Source organism: Poeciliopsis prolifica, unplaced genomic scaffold (genome assembly GCF_027474105.1).
Source record: "Poeciliopsis prolifica strain line A6 unplaced genomic scaffold, Auburn_PproV2 SCAFFOLD036, whole genome shotgun sequence".
Classification (NCBI taxonomy): Eukaryota; Metazoa; Chordata; class Actinopteri; order Cyprinodontiformes; family Poeciliidae; genus Poeciliopsis; species Poeciliopsis prolifica.
The window spans coordinates 2,473,785-2,488,302 of NW_026562411.1; the positions used below are offsets into that span (position 1 = coordinate 2,473,785).

Here is a 14,518-nt window from a genome sequence, read left to right on the forward strand (position 1 = left end):
ATATTAAAAGATGCAGATAAGCCTCTAATTTAATTCATTTTTTAAATAAAAAAAATAAATCCTTTATTTCTTATTGCTGAAGCATTTGGCTTTTTTTAAGGCTTCGTTAAGAATCCCAGGAAACAATTGGGAGATAAATCATGATGGACGGACATCGTGAATGGAGATTAAAGATGAGAAAAGCAGGACTGACAGGGAACTTCTCCGTTAATCAGGAGAACTGTGAGCTCAACAAACCTCAAAAAGCTGCAGATCGTGGGACAGGAATTTGGGCAGATTGACGTCGATGATGGATCTCAGCAGCAGAGTGTCTTCGTTGTCGTCTGGGAAAGCCAGCTGCAGAGGAAGGAGGGAGCGGGATGAGAAAAACAGCAGCGAGAACCAAAGGAAGGAATAAAACAAAACCAGAGAAATGGAGAACGAGACAGGAACACTGAGTGTTTCTGTAATATGGTGATATTACAAATATTACACTAAAGCTACAGAAAAAAAGAGGGAGAAAATTCCCGCCGAAAAATCTCAAAAAATTTCTGGGAAAAAAATTTAATTTCTGAGTTTGAAAAGTCAAAGGGAACCGGCAAAAAAAAAAAAAAAACTTTCTGGCAAAAACATGAAAAATTTCCAAAAGTAAAACATTTTCGATCTTTGAAAGGTAGAAATTTCCATGTTTACTTTTAAAAATTCCATAGAATTTTTAAAAGTATTATTGGTAGAAAATTCTTTACTTTTCATACTCTGAAAAATACAAGATTTTTTTTCTCAAGAATATCAAAGAGTTTTTGTCATAAATTTTTGATTCTTCAATCTCAAAAATTTCACATTTTTCTCGAGAAAATTTCTGAAATTAATCTCGATATTTGTCTGCAGTCAATTGTCTTTTAAAAAATGTCACTAAAGGTGTCTTAAAAGTTGCTAAATGTAGCAATAAAGCCACTGAGGTATCAACAGCCTTTGCGCTCAGTCCCAATCTTAGCCACGCCGCCTTCACGTCTCTAGGCTCCGCCCACTTTGTAGGCCCTTTTGGGCATTTGCTTCCACAAAAGGACCAAAATGAAGAAAAATTACACAAATAGGATAATTATGAAATAAATTCAGAGAAAAGAAAAACTTAACAGACAAAAATTTCTAACACAAACCTTGAAACTAAGATTTATCGGGAAGATCATCGGTATTAGTCATTTTGCTCAATTAAAACAGAAAAAATTCATGTTGTGCTAATAAACCCACCTTCAGGTTTCCGGCCGCGGTCAGCACCGATTTGACGGCTCTCATGCCGTAGTCGTAGTGACTCTGGGAGGACAGCTGCTCCGAACACAGCCGATATGTGGCCACGATTTTCACCGAAAGAGGCCGAGCCGTCACAAAACCGCAGGAGTACAACACGATCTCCGCGATCATGGCGTAATCCGGCACCATCATGGCCACCGTCCTGAACAGAGCCTGGAGAGAAGCGGCGGTTCGGGTTACAGAAAGAGTCCAGATTTAACATAGCAACATTCTGACACTGCAGGACAGATACTGAATTACTCTAAGTGATCGATTAACGGTTTGTTAGATTAACATTAGATTAAATTAGTTCCAATCGAAGGTCCGCTTAAACCTTCTTTTAGAGTTGTAGTTTGGCCTCCATCCAGCAGAGGGCGTCGCTGGTCATCCTGAGGCGCAGCCAGAAACAAACAAGCAACATTTTATGCGGTTCGTTTAGAAATATTAACACTGAAATCGCTCCTTAAGTTATGTTAATGGTGCTTTATTCAGCAAAGCTACAGTTTCAACTTCTCATTCAAAAATTACTGGTTTACGATAATGACAGAAAAACACAAACCATAACAGAGAACAGATTTATAACGACAAAAACATACAACAGGGTATCAGGACATGGAAAACAAGAAGTAATTTACACCAAAAAATGTAGAGATTTGAGAGTAATCTCAGAAAGATCTCAAGAAAAATCTTTCTATGTCTAGAAAATTTTGGAGAATCTCAAAATATTTTCAAAAGTTTTTTTCCAGCATTTTTTTAATTTGCTAGAAAATGAAAAAAATTGCTAGAATTAAAAAAACTCAGAAATTTCAAAGTTTTTTACTATGGAGATAAATCTCAAACTTCTACAATTGTTATGCAAAATATCCTCCTTTTTGTTTTTCTACAGTAGCACAAAATGATGTAAAAACAAATTAATAAATGTCCACGTGATAAAAACAAAGATTTTTGTTTATTCAGTCAATATGTAAAATTTCAAACACAAAATAATGTTAAAATTTAATTTTGTGTTTTTTTAATTAGAAAAAATTAACTCTTTATGTAATGAGAAATGGTCGATCCTCCTGACAGAAGATAAAACTCAGCTTATCTATTGATCACTAGCAGATTGATAAGCTCAACCTTATTAATCGCTAAGAGTTGGAAATCAGAGTGTTTTGTACCTTGAGGTTGTCTGGCAGCTCTGAGCGTCCAGCATAGCCAGGATTCATGGTGATGAAGACGGCGCAGGACGGGTCCAGTTTCAGCTCCGTCCCCTCAAACATCAGCATGTCAGAGTGAGCAGCGATCCCTGCACAAACGCACCAATCAGACGGAGGGACGGTTTGACCCAACATGCTGCAAATGTCAACACAAAATACCTGGAACACTACTGAAACATAAAGTCCAAACGTGTTTTCTCTGCCAAAACCGTGAAACACTAAAAACAAAACTAAGCTAAACTAAGTTAAACTACACTAAAATAAGGGATTTAGGAAATCACTGAGCACCATTAGCAAGTCATCCAGGTAAAAGATAATTGTTTGTTTTCTGAGATTATTTAACTTTAATAATGTGATTCGTGTGAAAAAAAAAACAATTCTTTCACTTTATTAAAAATGTCTGCATATTTCTGCATACTTTTACGAAACTGAAACTTGTCAAATCAAAAATAAAAACTTGCCTCTAAAGGATAAAAACATGCAGAATGTAGATGGTTGTAAGAATTGTAAGGTTAGAGAACTCAGAGTAAATAAAACATTAATGAACATTTAAAAAGCAGCTGCAGCAGCTCTGAAATGATCAAAAACCCAAAGCAGACTCAGCAGAGGAGATTTTTCCTAACAGTTGCCTTTCTTTGTAGTTTAAAACCGATTCTTTTTTTTTTTTTTTACTTTTTCACTCCTGAATCTTTGCCATGCCTTTGTTTTCTGGTCCACTGCCAGTTTCCTTCAGCGTCAGACGGGAAAGTGAAGCCGAGTTTTGAGAACGAACCTCTTTGGATGGTGAGAATCTGCTGCGCCACAACAGACAAAACCTCCAGGTCGATGCGGTTAAACTCATCAAAGCAGGCCCAGGCGCCGCACGATAACAGGCCCTGAACACACACACACACACACACACACACACAGACAAAATAACAACAACAGAACACATCAGGTCTGAATTTTTAAAGACATTTTTTATTTATCAGGTGATGAGAGCGGAAAGATGCACCTTTGCGCAGTAAATCAAGGTGAGACGGATCGAAGGATGCATTAGGAGCAAACTGAAAACAAACACGGCATAAAAGAAGATATTCTCATGTTGATGCGCTTTTCGGATGTATTTTTGAATTTGATATCTCTGCCCACACCAGAGGTTACCAAAACATTATACCCAGGTAAGAGAAGCTCGACTTTAACTTATTTTTACTCAAGTAAAAGTAAGACAGAGCCGTCCAAGAAGTAACTCAAGAGTAAAAAAGTTTAACCAAGTACCGAGTAGCTGATCAAATGATCAATTATTTGATAATTTAAAATGATATAATCAGAATATAAAGTTAAGTGAAAATGTTGGTATTTTTTTTTTTTACTAGAATGACAATAATTAATATAAATAAAAAGAAAAATACATTTCCAAATCAATTTCTTTACTCTTAATTGAGTAATTTCTCTACTTTTGAGTAAAAATATGTTGAAGTAGTGCTACTTTTACCTGAGTATAACTTTTAGATCTTCTGCCTGTGTTCATAATGTTTGGAATCCTGAATAATCATCCAAAGGTAACAAAGTAAAAACTAGAAAATTACTGAAGAAATTTAACCGGGGCGGCCAAAGTGTGCCCGTCGGTTTGGACCCAGCGTTCTGATGCTAAACATTAGCATCCATGCTAAGCTTAGCTAAAAAATCACAAAGTAGCCTGTGGAGAATCACAAGCATGTTGACTAACATGGACTTGAAACATTCAGTATGTTAAAAATAATGTATGAGCTAAAGTGAGCCAAAATGCTAATGTTAGCGTGAATACTGTCACTAGCATGTTCTCTGTAATTGACTTACTGCATTCAGTATACTAAACATGGCTAATATGTAAGAGAAATAGCTAATACCTTATCTAAGGTAAAAGGCTAATGCTATTGCTCTGCCTTCACCCTCGTGAAATTTCAAAAATATTTTACTGGAGCAGCTATGCGTGTCAATCGACAGAGTTTGTTTCTGATAGGGCGATATTTGTGCCATACAATGCATGCTGCCTATGCATCGCTATGGGCGGGCCCAACAAGAGACATGCTGTCTGGCAACAGGGACAGGCATAAATGTAAACACTGTGTTGTAAGACACAGATCCTCTCTTTAGAGAGGATCTACTCTGAAACATTCACATTGGGGCGTTTTTGTTCTTTCGATTTGGTTTCTACTGCTTCTAAAAGCCGAACAAGAGTTTAAAAAAAGTAAACAAAAAAACCTCCAGCTGTTTTTTGGCAGGAAGTGAGAGAAATCATAAGGGGATGTACTGACTTTGAAGAACTTTCCCAGCGCGATGTAGTCCAGTCCGTCAGAGCAGTTGAAAACCACACACTGCTTCGCCACAGCTTTGGCCAAGTCCTTGGTGGTTTCTGTTTTCCCTGTGCCTGCGGGGCCCTCAGGGGCCCCACCCAGATGGAGGTGGAGGGCGCCAAACAGCGTGCTGAAAATCACCACAGATCAGTAAAACAACATTTCCAGCTGACTGCTGGGATTTGGAAGCTTATTTTTTTATGTGATTTCAGGTAAATAGTCATGCAGGACGACGGAGTGTTGGGGCCGAAAGAAGAAACGCGAAGCAAGACGTCTAGAACTCAACGTGGACCTTACATGTCCTTCCTCCTTTCACATAAAACACCTTCATGTCAATCTACTGTCAAATTAAGATCACGACAAAATCCTAAAACATAAATAAGTTAATAATTAAATTAGGAAATAAGTACATAAATAACATTCAGGCAATAAAGTCATAATAATATAAGAATATTATGAGAATAAAGTTGAAATAATAAAAGAATAAAGTCACATTTTGAAAATAATGTGACTGTATTCTAATTTTTTTATTTCTTAGCGTGGCCCTAACACTGCGTTAAAAACGTTTTCCTGATCTATTTTTACCGGTAGCAGCGGTCAGTCAGTGGAGTAATGACCAGCCTTGGTGTGTTGCCCAGATATTCGTAGCCATACGGTAAACCAGCGTTGATCATCTTGGTGTAAAGGTTATTCTCCTGCACAGATTGGAAATCGGAACCACTGAGTTTCTCCCAGGAGCCAATCAGAAAGCCCCAGCTGTGCTTAACGTACCACCCAGTAGTACCGCAGCTGGCTCAGCCACTCAAAGTCATTTTCGTCACGCACGCCTTTCTGCACCAGCGTGGCCAGAACGTCGCGGGCGTGGACGTCCAGCACCACCAGGGCTCCCAGGGTCACCCGGTTCTGTTTGGACAGCTTCCCCCGGACCAGAGCCACGATGTCGTCGATCTGCCTGTTGTTCTGCTGCAGGTAGGCCTCCAGGGCCTGGGCGGCGGCAGCAGGAAAAACGTCACCAAGACAGATTCACGAAGGAAGAATGATCACAACACGACGTTAACTCATGTTAACGTTGTGTTGCTCCATCTACACACTACAACATAGGCAGAGTTTATAACTAATAGAGTTAAATTCAACCATATCAGCAGTGCTGGGCATAAGCTAGTGTGCTATTAGCGCAGCTAATTTGTCATTTTGCCCTTAGTCCTTGTAGTCCCATTGATTCTATTCCATTCGGGACCAAAGTTTAAACATTTGTTACATTTTCAGCTGCTGTGGTTTTCTTTCACACTGCACCATCAAATTATCCGAACGCCGGCCTCGGTCTCGGATGGTTGGGTCATTTTTGTTCTGCAACCCCAGCAGAGTTTCACCCATTACCTAGCAACCCAAGGGGACCTCCAGCACTTTTGGTCAGCTGTATGTGCTGTACAAGGGCTGCTGGAAAAGACAAGTGTTTACACATGTGCAGGATGCTCCACTTCTGCTTTTCAAAGATGTACGGTTATGTAATTGCAAGTTCGTATGCAGCCATTTTCACAGGTGAGTGCAAACATTGATTTAGAGGACATGGCAAGCAGCAACTTTTTAGGATTTAAAGTGACTAGACGTCCTAAAGCAGCTAAAATAAAATGATCTAAGAATAATTATGTGAAGAAAAATGTAATGAACATGTTCTGTATCGCCTATGGATTTACTCTAACCTTTTCAAGGAAGCATAATTGGTCACCTTTAAAGCTATCGCAGCTAACCTTCTAGCTAGCAGTGCCCACCACAGGTAAACCTGAAGCTAACAGTTGGGAGCAAAGGCAGAACGGAGCGGATCACCTCCGGTCCTAAAGCCAGAGCATCGTGGATGTCTTTGGTCCAGTAGACCTGTGAGACACACAGCACCGTCTGACCCGGCCAGGCGCGGACCCAGTCGGTCCTCTTCTCGTTTGAGTAGGCCGAGATTGCGTCTCCAATAACCTTCTGCAGGGACACGATCATGCCGTTCTCCAGCTCCAGCAGCCATTTCTCCACCTGGCCCCTGGTTTTGGAGGTGGAGATGACGTCCAGGAGTTGCACCGTTTCTCCCTCGCTGCTCATCATGTGGGTTATGTCCAGAATCTCAGTGAACACAACGCTGGCAATGCCTTCAAAGCACTTCTTCAGATGGGGCTGCACTCTGGTACAGGAAGCATGACAACACAGAGAGGGTGATGGGTGAGAGCAACATCACCGGCCATCACAGACACAGACACTCATAACAATCCGTTATTGGCATTGTAATGATCATAGTTTAACTTAGTTAAACAAACTGAAACATCAGCAGAAGAAAAATAAATAAAGTGAAATTAGAAAATTACACAAAATCAGGTGTTACACTGCAAAAACACAAAATCTTATGTTTTTGGTCTATTTTGTATATGGCAAATATCTTATTACACTTGAAATAAAAACTTCTTTATAAATTGGTTTGTCTTACTTATAGGAAGTACACTAAAAAAATTCGGTAAAATTATCTGCTGATTATCTGCTGCAGGAAAAGTTGCTTCTGAATTAATTTTGTTTTATTTCAAGTGTCCTCAAATATTTGCATCAGAAAACAGGCCAAAAATAAAATAAAGATTTGGTGTTTTTTCAGTGTGAACAGGTTTTTTCAAAAGGTCCAAGTGCAGAACCACAACAACTATATTAAAAAAGCAACAAATGTGCAATTTTAACACCCATTTCTGGGTTACCAGGTGTTAAACCCCCCTAAACTTAACATATTTCTCTGCTTTTTTAAAAATAATTTACATCACTGTTTGTGTTGCAGGAGTTTGTAGAACACTGATGGTACAAAACTGCAGCCTGTGACCAAACCAACAAACATCCGTCTAAAAATAATACAGTGTCTCTAATATTAACCACCATCTGTGTGCGACACAAACGGCAGAAATCCACGTCTTACAGAGCGGACTGCTGGCTTTGTGTCCGCGCTGACATAATGAAAAATTCCTGCCAGTTGCACAGAGATTGAGGGACTGCAGAGTGAAAAGGAAGCGAAAATTGAAATAGCACGGAGCGTATGAAAGGTTAAAGCATCTTTTGTTTGGAATCACAATCTACCAAATGGAATTCCTCTGTGAAATTAGATAAGCGTGGATTATTGTGGAGAGTTTATGGAGAAGCATTATGGAGATAGAGGAGGTTTCATAACGTGCCGTGTTTCCAGCTACACACCTTTGAATTCAGGTTTTGCTTCGATTTTTTCTGCAACTTAGATCATCCTAATAAAAATAACCAAAATAAATACAAAAAGCTGCTTTTTCAATTAGAATTTAATTTATTAAAGGTGAAAGCTATTTCACAAATATGGTACTATGTGAAAAACAGAATTACTTTTTGGTTAACCGCATCTGTTTGGTTCAGTTTTATGATCTTCACTGTTCAGCTCCATCGAGTTTCTAGTGCAAATATCTTAACACTCCCGAAACAAGACAAAACTAACTGGCAATTAATTTGACGGTAAGAAACAAAAGCTAGTTTTAATTAAATCATTTCGTAACAATTACAAAAGATTACTGGCTCCGCTGGTAGATTGTTTCATTTATGGGAAAAACAGATCGCTATTTCTTGCTGAAAAGTTATTTGTAAGTTAGTTTTGTCTTTTTTGTAGTAAACTATAAGTACTAGAAACTAAAATACTTGGTAAGATTTTGTGTTTTTGCATGCAGAGCTCTCCTCACTAACAGACTTGTCAAACTGGGAAATATCCTAAATAAAACCCGACTGACAACTGGAAGTAGGCTAACACCAAGCCCTGCGTTAGAGCTCTACAAAACTCAGACGAGGTCAAAGTTCATTAGTTTTTGCACTTCCTTTGGCCTCTATTGCTTTTACAAACAGCCCAAGTATAGGAAAAAAACCCACCAAACTATTTTTTGGGTGTCTAGAAAATGAGTCATTTCAAAAACTTCCTGATCGTTAAGTTACATTCCAGCGGTTACTTAGCAATGCCAGCTGAGCTCCAGTCCATTTGGTAAGCTGGTTTTACTGCTGTTTGCACTGTACAATGGCTGCTAGAAAAGACAAGAGTTTTGTTGTTGACTTAGCATCCAAAAACCACTTGCTGCATTCTTATTGGTTGTGCAGGAGGCTCCACTAATGTTTTTCGAAGATGAGCGGTTGCATAATTCCACATTTGTTCATAGCCATTTCAATGTGCGAGTGTAAACACTGAGTCAGGGGGCGCAGTCAGCAGCAGCTTATTTGAATTTAAGGTGAAAAGATGCCCTAAAACAGCCAAAATCTCATTAACTAAGAATGATTTTGTGCAAAAACAATTTAACGAATGTTTTGTATAGACCATAGACGTCTCCTAACCTGTTCAGGGAAGCATTATAGGTCACTTTCAGGCAGGATTAGTCTGCCTACACACCTAGATTGATGTCATTGATAACATTAAAGCTACAACAGGTCACCTTGTGGGGTCTTTGGTCTCTGAGAGGATCTCCAGAAGTTCCTCATTGGACAGGAAGAAAAACCGAGGGAAAAAGAGACGTTTCTTCTCCAGGTAGTTATTCAGGCCTTTGAGGATACTTTCCAGGAACTCGTTTGAATGTTTCAGCTTCTCCAGCATTTTCTCAAACTCCACCACAGCCAAAACGTGTTTGTCCTGCAACAGAAACAGCAGTGACCACAACTTTAATTAACTTCAGACGGTAAAGTTTCAGGGTGAAATTTAAAGGATTTTATGTTGCAGGTCTAAGGATTCAGGTCGACAAGAAGCAGAAACAGGAGTTTTTACAGTGCATTTTCAGATTTGATCAATTTCTTTGATTTTTTCAAGATTTATATTTTGAAAAATTTAGATTTTTTTTTTTTTTTTTACTAAAAATAAATGTTAGTGCATCCAGGGCAGCCATCTAATTTGACACGCATGTTTTACAACTTCTATTAATTTGGACTTTGAATTCAGGTCAGCCCCACAAGAAGCAGCCAGGATGCAAGGTTTTATTTATTTTTTATTACAAGAATAAAGTTAAAATACTACTACAGTTCAGTCATAATATTAGGAGGATGATGTAGTAATTTTATGAGAACTCCAACATGAAAAATAACAGCAACAAAAAACACATTAAATGATTAATGTTGTGAAGGTATACTTTTAACAGATGCAGGACTTTATATTTCCAAGAAAAAAACTGCACAAACTCAGTTGGTTACATCAGAATCTTATTTCTCATTAAAAATATGTTTGTTTTTCTTTTATTTGTTTTTAATAGTTAGGTGCAGCCCAACTTTATTCTGAAACAAAAATATTGTAGCCTGGTCCTAATAATCCATCATGCAACATACAAAATACATAATTCGGGCACTTTAATGGGTCTGTTATGGAAAATTGAGAGTCCTCATGTTCCCATTGTGTTGGCCCAGTGGCCTAATGGATAAGGCATCAGCCTCCGGAGCTGGGGATTGTGGGTTCAAGTCCCACCTGGGTCGCAGTGAGAGAGACAGTCATTGTTTTATGAAGGAGTGCCGTCCGTAGGGTGAAAGGTCAAGTTAGTGAGACTGTTAATGTGTCGCCTCTTCGTAGTCATGTAATCTTCTGAAGACCTGTTTTATTTAAAGTCACAAATAAAAATTGAGTCTACCAACATCTACATACAGAGAGTTGTGTTTCACTTTGGCTGTTAGAATTTAACATCAACAAATTTCAGTTTCTGCTCAACTAAATTATTCATACTACAGGATTTAAATTAAAATTCACCACACTTATTCAACAAGAAGTTACGTCAAAATGTGGGCGTAGTAATGAACTCTGACCTGAACATTCAGAGTCACATAAAGATAGTTACAAAGTCGGCCTTCTATCACCTGAAGAACATTTTCTAAGAGTAAAGAACTAATCCACCTGTTTGGAGCCGCCTTTGATTCACATTAACTGAAACACTAATCAATACATTTGATATGCATTTTCTTGATGATAGCCTTAGACAACATGAAATGGTTATTGCTTGTTTACATTATATTCTATGGTGTAAAACACTTGCCTTATTGCTGAAATGTGCATTACAAATAAACTTGACCTACATGGCATCTACAATTACAACCAGAATAAAAAAACAGATCCATTTATTTCTCACTGTCTGGAGATAAATCAAATTAAACTTCTACTGTTTTAGGTTACTTAGAATTACTAAAATTATTTCTGTTTGCTAAATGCAACAATAACTGGAGAGAGAATATTATGAACGTCTTCAAAACTGTACATTTACAAACAGAATGATTACTGTCTCTTTAAGAAATGAGACAGCTTGTTTTAAACCAGCTATTGAATATTGATGAAAGTTCTAGTTCCACTGGAAAATTATTTCACTTATAACAAGAGAAAACATCTTGCTATAAGTGAAAAAGTTTGCCAGTGGAATTAGTGCTTCTTTTCAATATTTTAAAATCAATATTGTTATTAATTTGCTAAAAAGTTACTTCCCTCATTCCAATTGTTCTAAGATATTTACACTAGAAACTGGACCAGAAATACTTGGAAAGATGTTGTGTTTTTGCAGTGTAGTAGATAAAAATCTGATATTAGCTCTCCTGCCGCCCCTCACAGGATTCCACCCTGGACAGTTGCCCATTTCACCCAGAAATCACCACTGGTGGAACAATAACTTTTTTAATCAACATAAAGGAATGATTTACTGACGACAAGCTCCAATACCTTTCTGAAAAGTTCCTTCAAAGTTAGTTGTGCCTTATTTAAAGTGTACATTTTCACCAGAAAGTAGACTAAAATATTTGGTAAGATTTTATATTTTTGCAGTGTATTGAGTGAATAACGCTAAAAAATTAAATTAAATTTTGGGGGGGGGTTTTAGTAATGTTTCCTTTTAATGGCAAAATAATATATAAAGTAATTATAACATGATTGCGCTTGATTCCTTGTAGTCATAAAATACAACAATACAATCGACAATAGAAATGAGAAGATTAACAGCAGAGAAAAGGAGTTTTTTGTCTTTAATCAGACAATAATCAGCAAAAGAGTCGGATGTCTTAAAGGCTAAATGAAGCAATCCGACTCAGACTCCAACACCAAAAAAAAAAGAGTGATTTGATTGGGCTTCAAAGGCCAGACCATTATTCCAGCAAAGTGTGTCTGATTGATGAAGTATGATTCCATCTTTTCATAAATCTCATCATGCTTATGATTTTGGCCCATTCTTTGAGAGGACAATGTAATAATGGGTCTAATTTTATATTCAGGGAGCCAGCGGGAGCTATTCATGAGCACACAGAATGGATAACATGGTATTATGTGTGATAATGTCGTTTTTATGCACCGAACAGATGGCTTTGGTGGAGGACGGAGAGTGGGAAACTCTGAGGTAAAAGCATTTCAACAGATATGCAAACCACATATGGGACAAATGTGGCTTATTAATTCAGGATGCAGAGAAACTGTTTCACTAAATATCCTTCGCTGCTGCGCATGAATATGCTCTGAAACGATTTGTCGTTTATTTCCTTTAAGCTGAGAGGAGAAAACAGAAAGGTGAGTGTAACACCATAAAACAACCAGCTCAAAATTAAATAAAAATATTACAGAAAACAAAGAATCATCTAATGTATTTGAAGATCCGTGGATCTTGAGCTCCTCCTGGTGGCCGAGCTGATGATGGCAGTTTAGGAAAAATCAAGTTTTGATGATGATGTTGGATGAAGCTGGGATTATTTTTAAATTTATTGTCTGGATTCTGCTGGTCTTTGCAACAGGTTTTGAACAACAAAAAGATAAATACATTTTACAAAAAAAATATAAATATTTACAGTATTTAAGCACACTGAGCTCTACCCTCATTTCATTTTCTATTTTTGAGCCTCTAATTTTTATCTAGAAAATAAATTTAAAAACTGAAAGAAAATTTTTCACTTTTCAAATGAAAAAATAATTTAAAAAGATTTTTTGACAGAAATTTACTCCTCTTTTTTTCTATGCACAATGGCCCAAATATGGCACTGTAATTTGAAAAGTTATACAGATTTCCAAGTTTTTTTCTAGAAAGAATTTGAGATTGGCGTAAAAAATTCTTAGCTACAGCTGTAGCTCTGGGTGGAACCCACCTGTTAGCTTGTGTTCTCCACAGAGCTCTAAAAAGTGAAACCCAGGAAGGAAGAGCTCACCTGGGAAACCTGTATCATGGTTTCCCTCCATGTCCTGTCCACGGCCGTGAAGCGCCGGCCCTCCTCAGGCATCTGCACCATGATGTCAGGGGAGCTGAAGATGGGCTCCAGGTACAGCCAGACGGACTGCACCTTCAGCCACTCATCCAGGATCTCCTGCAGGAGCATCATCTTGCCCTCCCACGCACTGAAATGAAGCAGAAAAACTGGACTTACACCTCGGGGTGCTAATTATGATTAACTGTCAATTCGATTAGAATTAGTTCCAATTGATGAGCTAAAAACGTCACATTAGATCTTCCTTCAAAGTTGCAGTTTGGCCACCATCCAGCAGAGGGCATCCTTAAGCGGAGCCAGAAACAAAGATGGCGGCGTTGCACCAGAACAGTGAAGAGTAATGGTCCAAGCGAAATGTTCGTTATGTGGAACTTAATTTTAAACTTTATTTTTCATTTCCATGATTAATTAGTTTGGTTTAGAGTTGCAGGCGCTACATGTAGCACTGATCTCAGATTGTTTGTCCTTTGTAATTAACATGTCTCCATCCCATCTTACTGCTGCTGATGCGAGGAGCGGCCATATTGAAATACAAAGTTGGCCTTATAAGTTGTAACTGGGAATAATCTGAGTTGCTCCCAGTTTTATGGGCGCCACTTTTGACTTTTCCTGCTTTGAAGTTGGAATTTCCCAGTTTTGATCACAACTGAAACGCAGCACTAGACCAACAGGGATTTTCTTCAGAAGTGGGGAGCAGCCATTTTGTTTCTTACAGTATCTCTCCTTCAAAGGGCTTGATGAAGGGCGAGCCCTTCATGGTTTGCGTCTTCACGATGTGGTCGTCCAGCAGCAGCTGGACATCCTCCACGGACGACAGGATGAAGGTGCCCGTCTCCCGGTAGGCCAGCAGGGTGAACTCTATGTCCGACCACTCGCCGGCCATTTTCTCCAGGGCCTTCTCCAGAGAGTACTCTTTGCTGGCCGCCTCGCTGATGCCGTCGAAGCGGGGCAAGTGTTCCTCCAGCTTCAGGGACAGGTACTGAGCCACGCAGGCCTGCTCGTCGGCCGGGTGCAGGGAGAAGCCGGCCAGCTCCGACATGGCGTCCCAGTGGCGGGTCCGCAGCCCCGGGTTGCACAGCACCTACACACCGGCACAGATCCCCAGCAGCACAGAAATGTAAGCTACTTAGGCTACGACACCGCAAATATTACTGTAAATATTTCCCATACTGCATATGGGAAATGAAACTAAATTTCCACCCAAAATAAGTTTAAGTTTTGAGATTTATCTTTCTGGAGAAAAAGAAATTTCTGAGCTCCAAAAGTCTCATTTTTGCTACAAAAAATGAGATATTTCCCAGGAAAAAAAACTGAAAATTTGTGAGTTCTAAAAGTAAAAAATTTAAATATTTAGAAATTCTTAGATTAAGCTGTGAAAAACGTTTGAATCTGAGGTTTCAAAATGTGAACATTTTTATCTGAAAATTGAATTTTCAGATTAAGTTTTGCATTTTTTTCTTGCACAGTTTAAACTTATTGAACTCAGAAACTGACATGTTTTTATAGAAAATTTATTAATTATCCTCAAAA

General features: G+C 38.4%; 1 protein-coding gene and 1 non-coding gene across 2 annotated transcripts in view; one reads left to right on the forward strand and one right to left on the reverse strand.

Moving 5' to 3' along the window:
- Nucleotides 1-14,518, reverse strand: part of dnah7 (dynein, axonemal, heavy chain 7) — an 80,118-nt gene that overhangs the window by 55,915 nt on the left and 9,685 nt on the right. The window contains exons 18-28 of the mRNA XM_055052797.1: nt 13,702-14,069; nt 12,932-13,118; nt 9,226-9,419; nt 6,605-6,944; nt 5,552-5,764; nt 5,366-5,475; nt 4,742-4,910; nt 3,238-3,340; nt 2,427-2,554; nt 1,228-1,440; nt 238-336 (exon numbers count right to left, since the gene is read on the reverse strand). Coding sequence (XP_054908772.1) covers nt 238-336; nt 1,228-1,440; nt 2,427-2,554; nt 3,238-3,340; nt 4,742-4,910; nt 5,366-5,475; nt 5,552-5,764; nt 6,605-6,944; nt 9,226-9,419; nt 12,932-13,118; nt 13,702-14,069 — 2,124 coding nt within the window. The remainder of the gene's footprint in view (nt 1-237; nt 337-1,227; nt 1,441-2,426; nt 2,555-3,237; nt 3,341-4,741; nt 4,911-5,365; nt 5,476-5,551; nt 5,765-6,604; nt 6,945-9,225; nt 9,420-12,931; nt 13,119-13,701; nt 14,070-14,518) is intronic.
- Nucleotides 10,174-10,246, forward strand: trnar-ccg (transfer RNA arginine (anticodon CCG)). Its single transcript has one exon. It is a non-coding gene; the product is annotated as a tRNA-Arg (tRNA).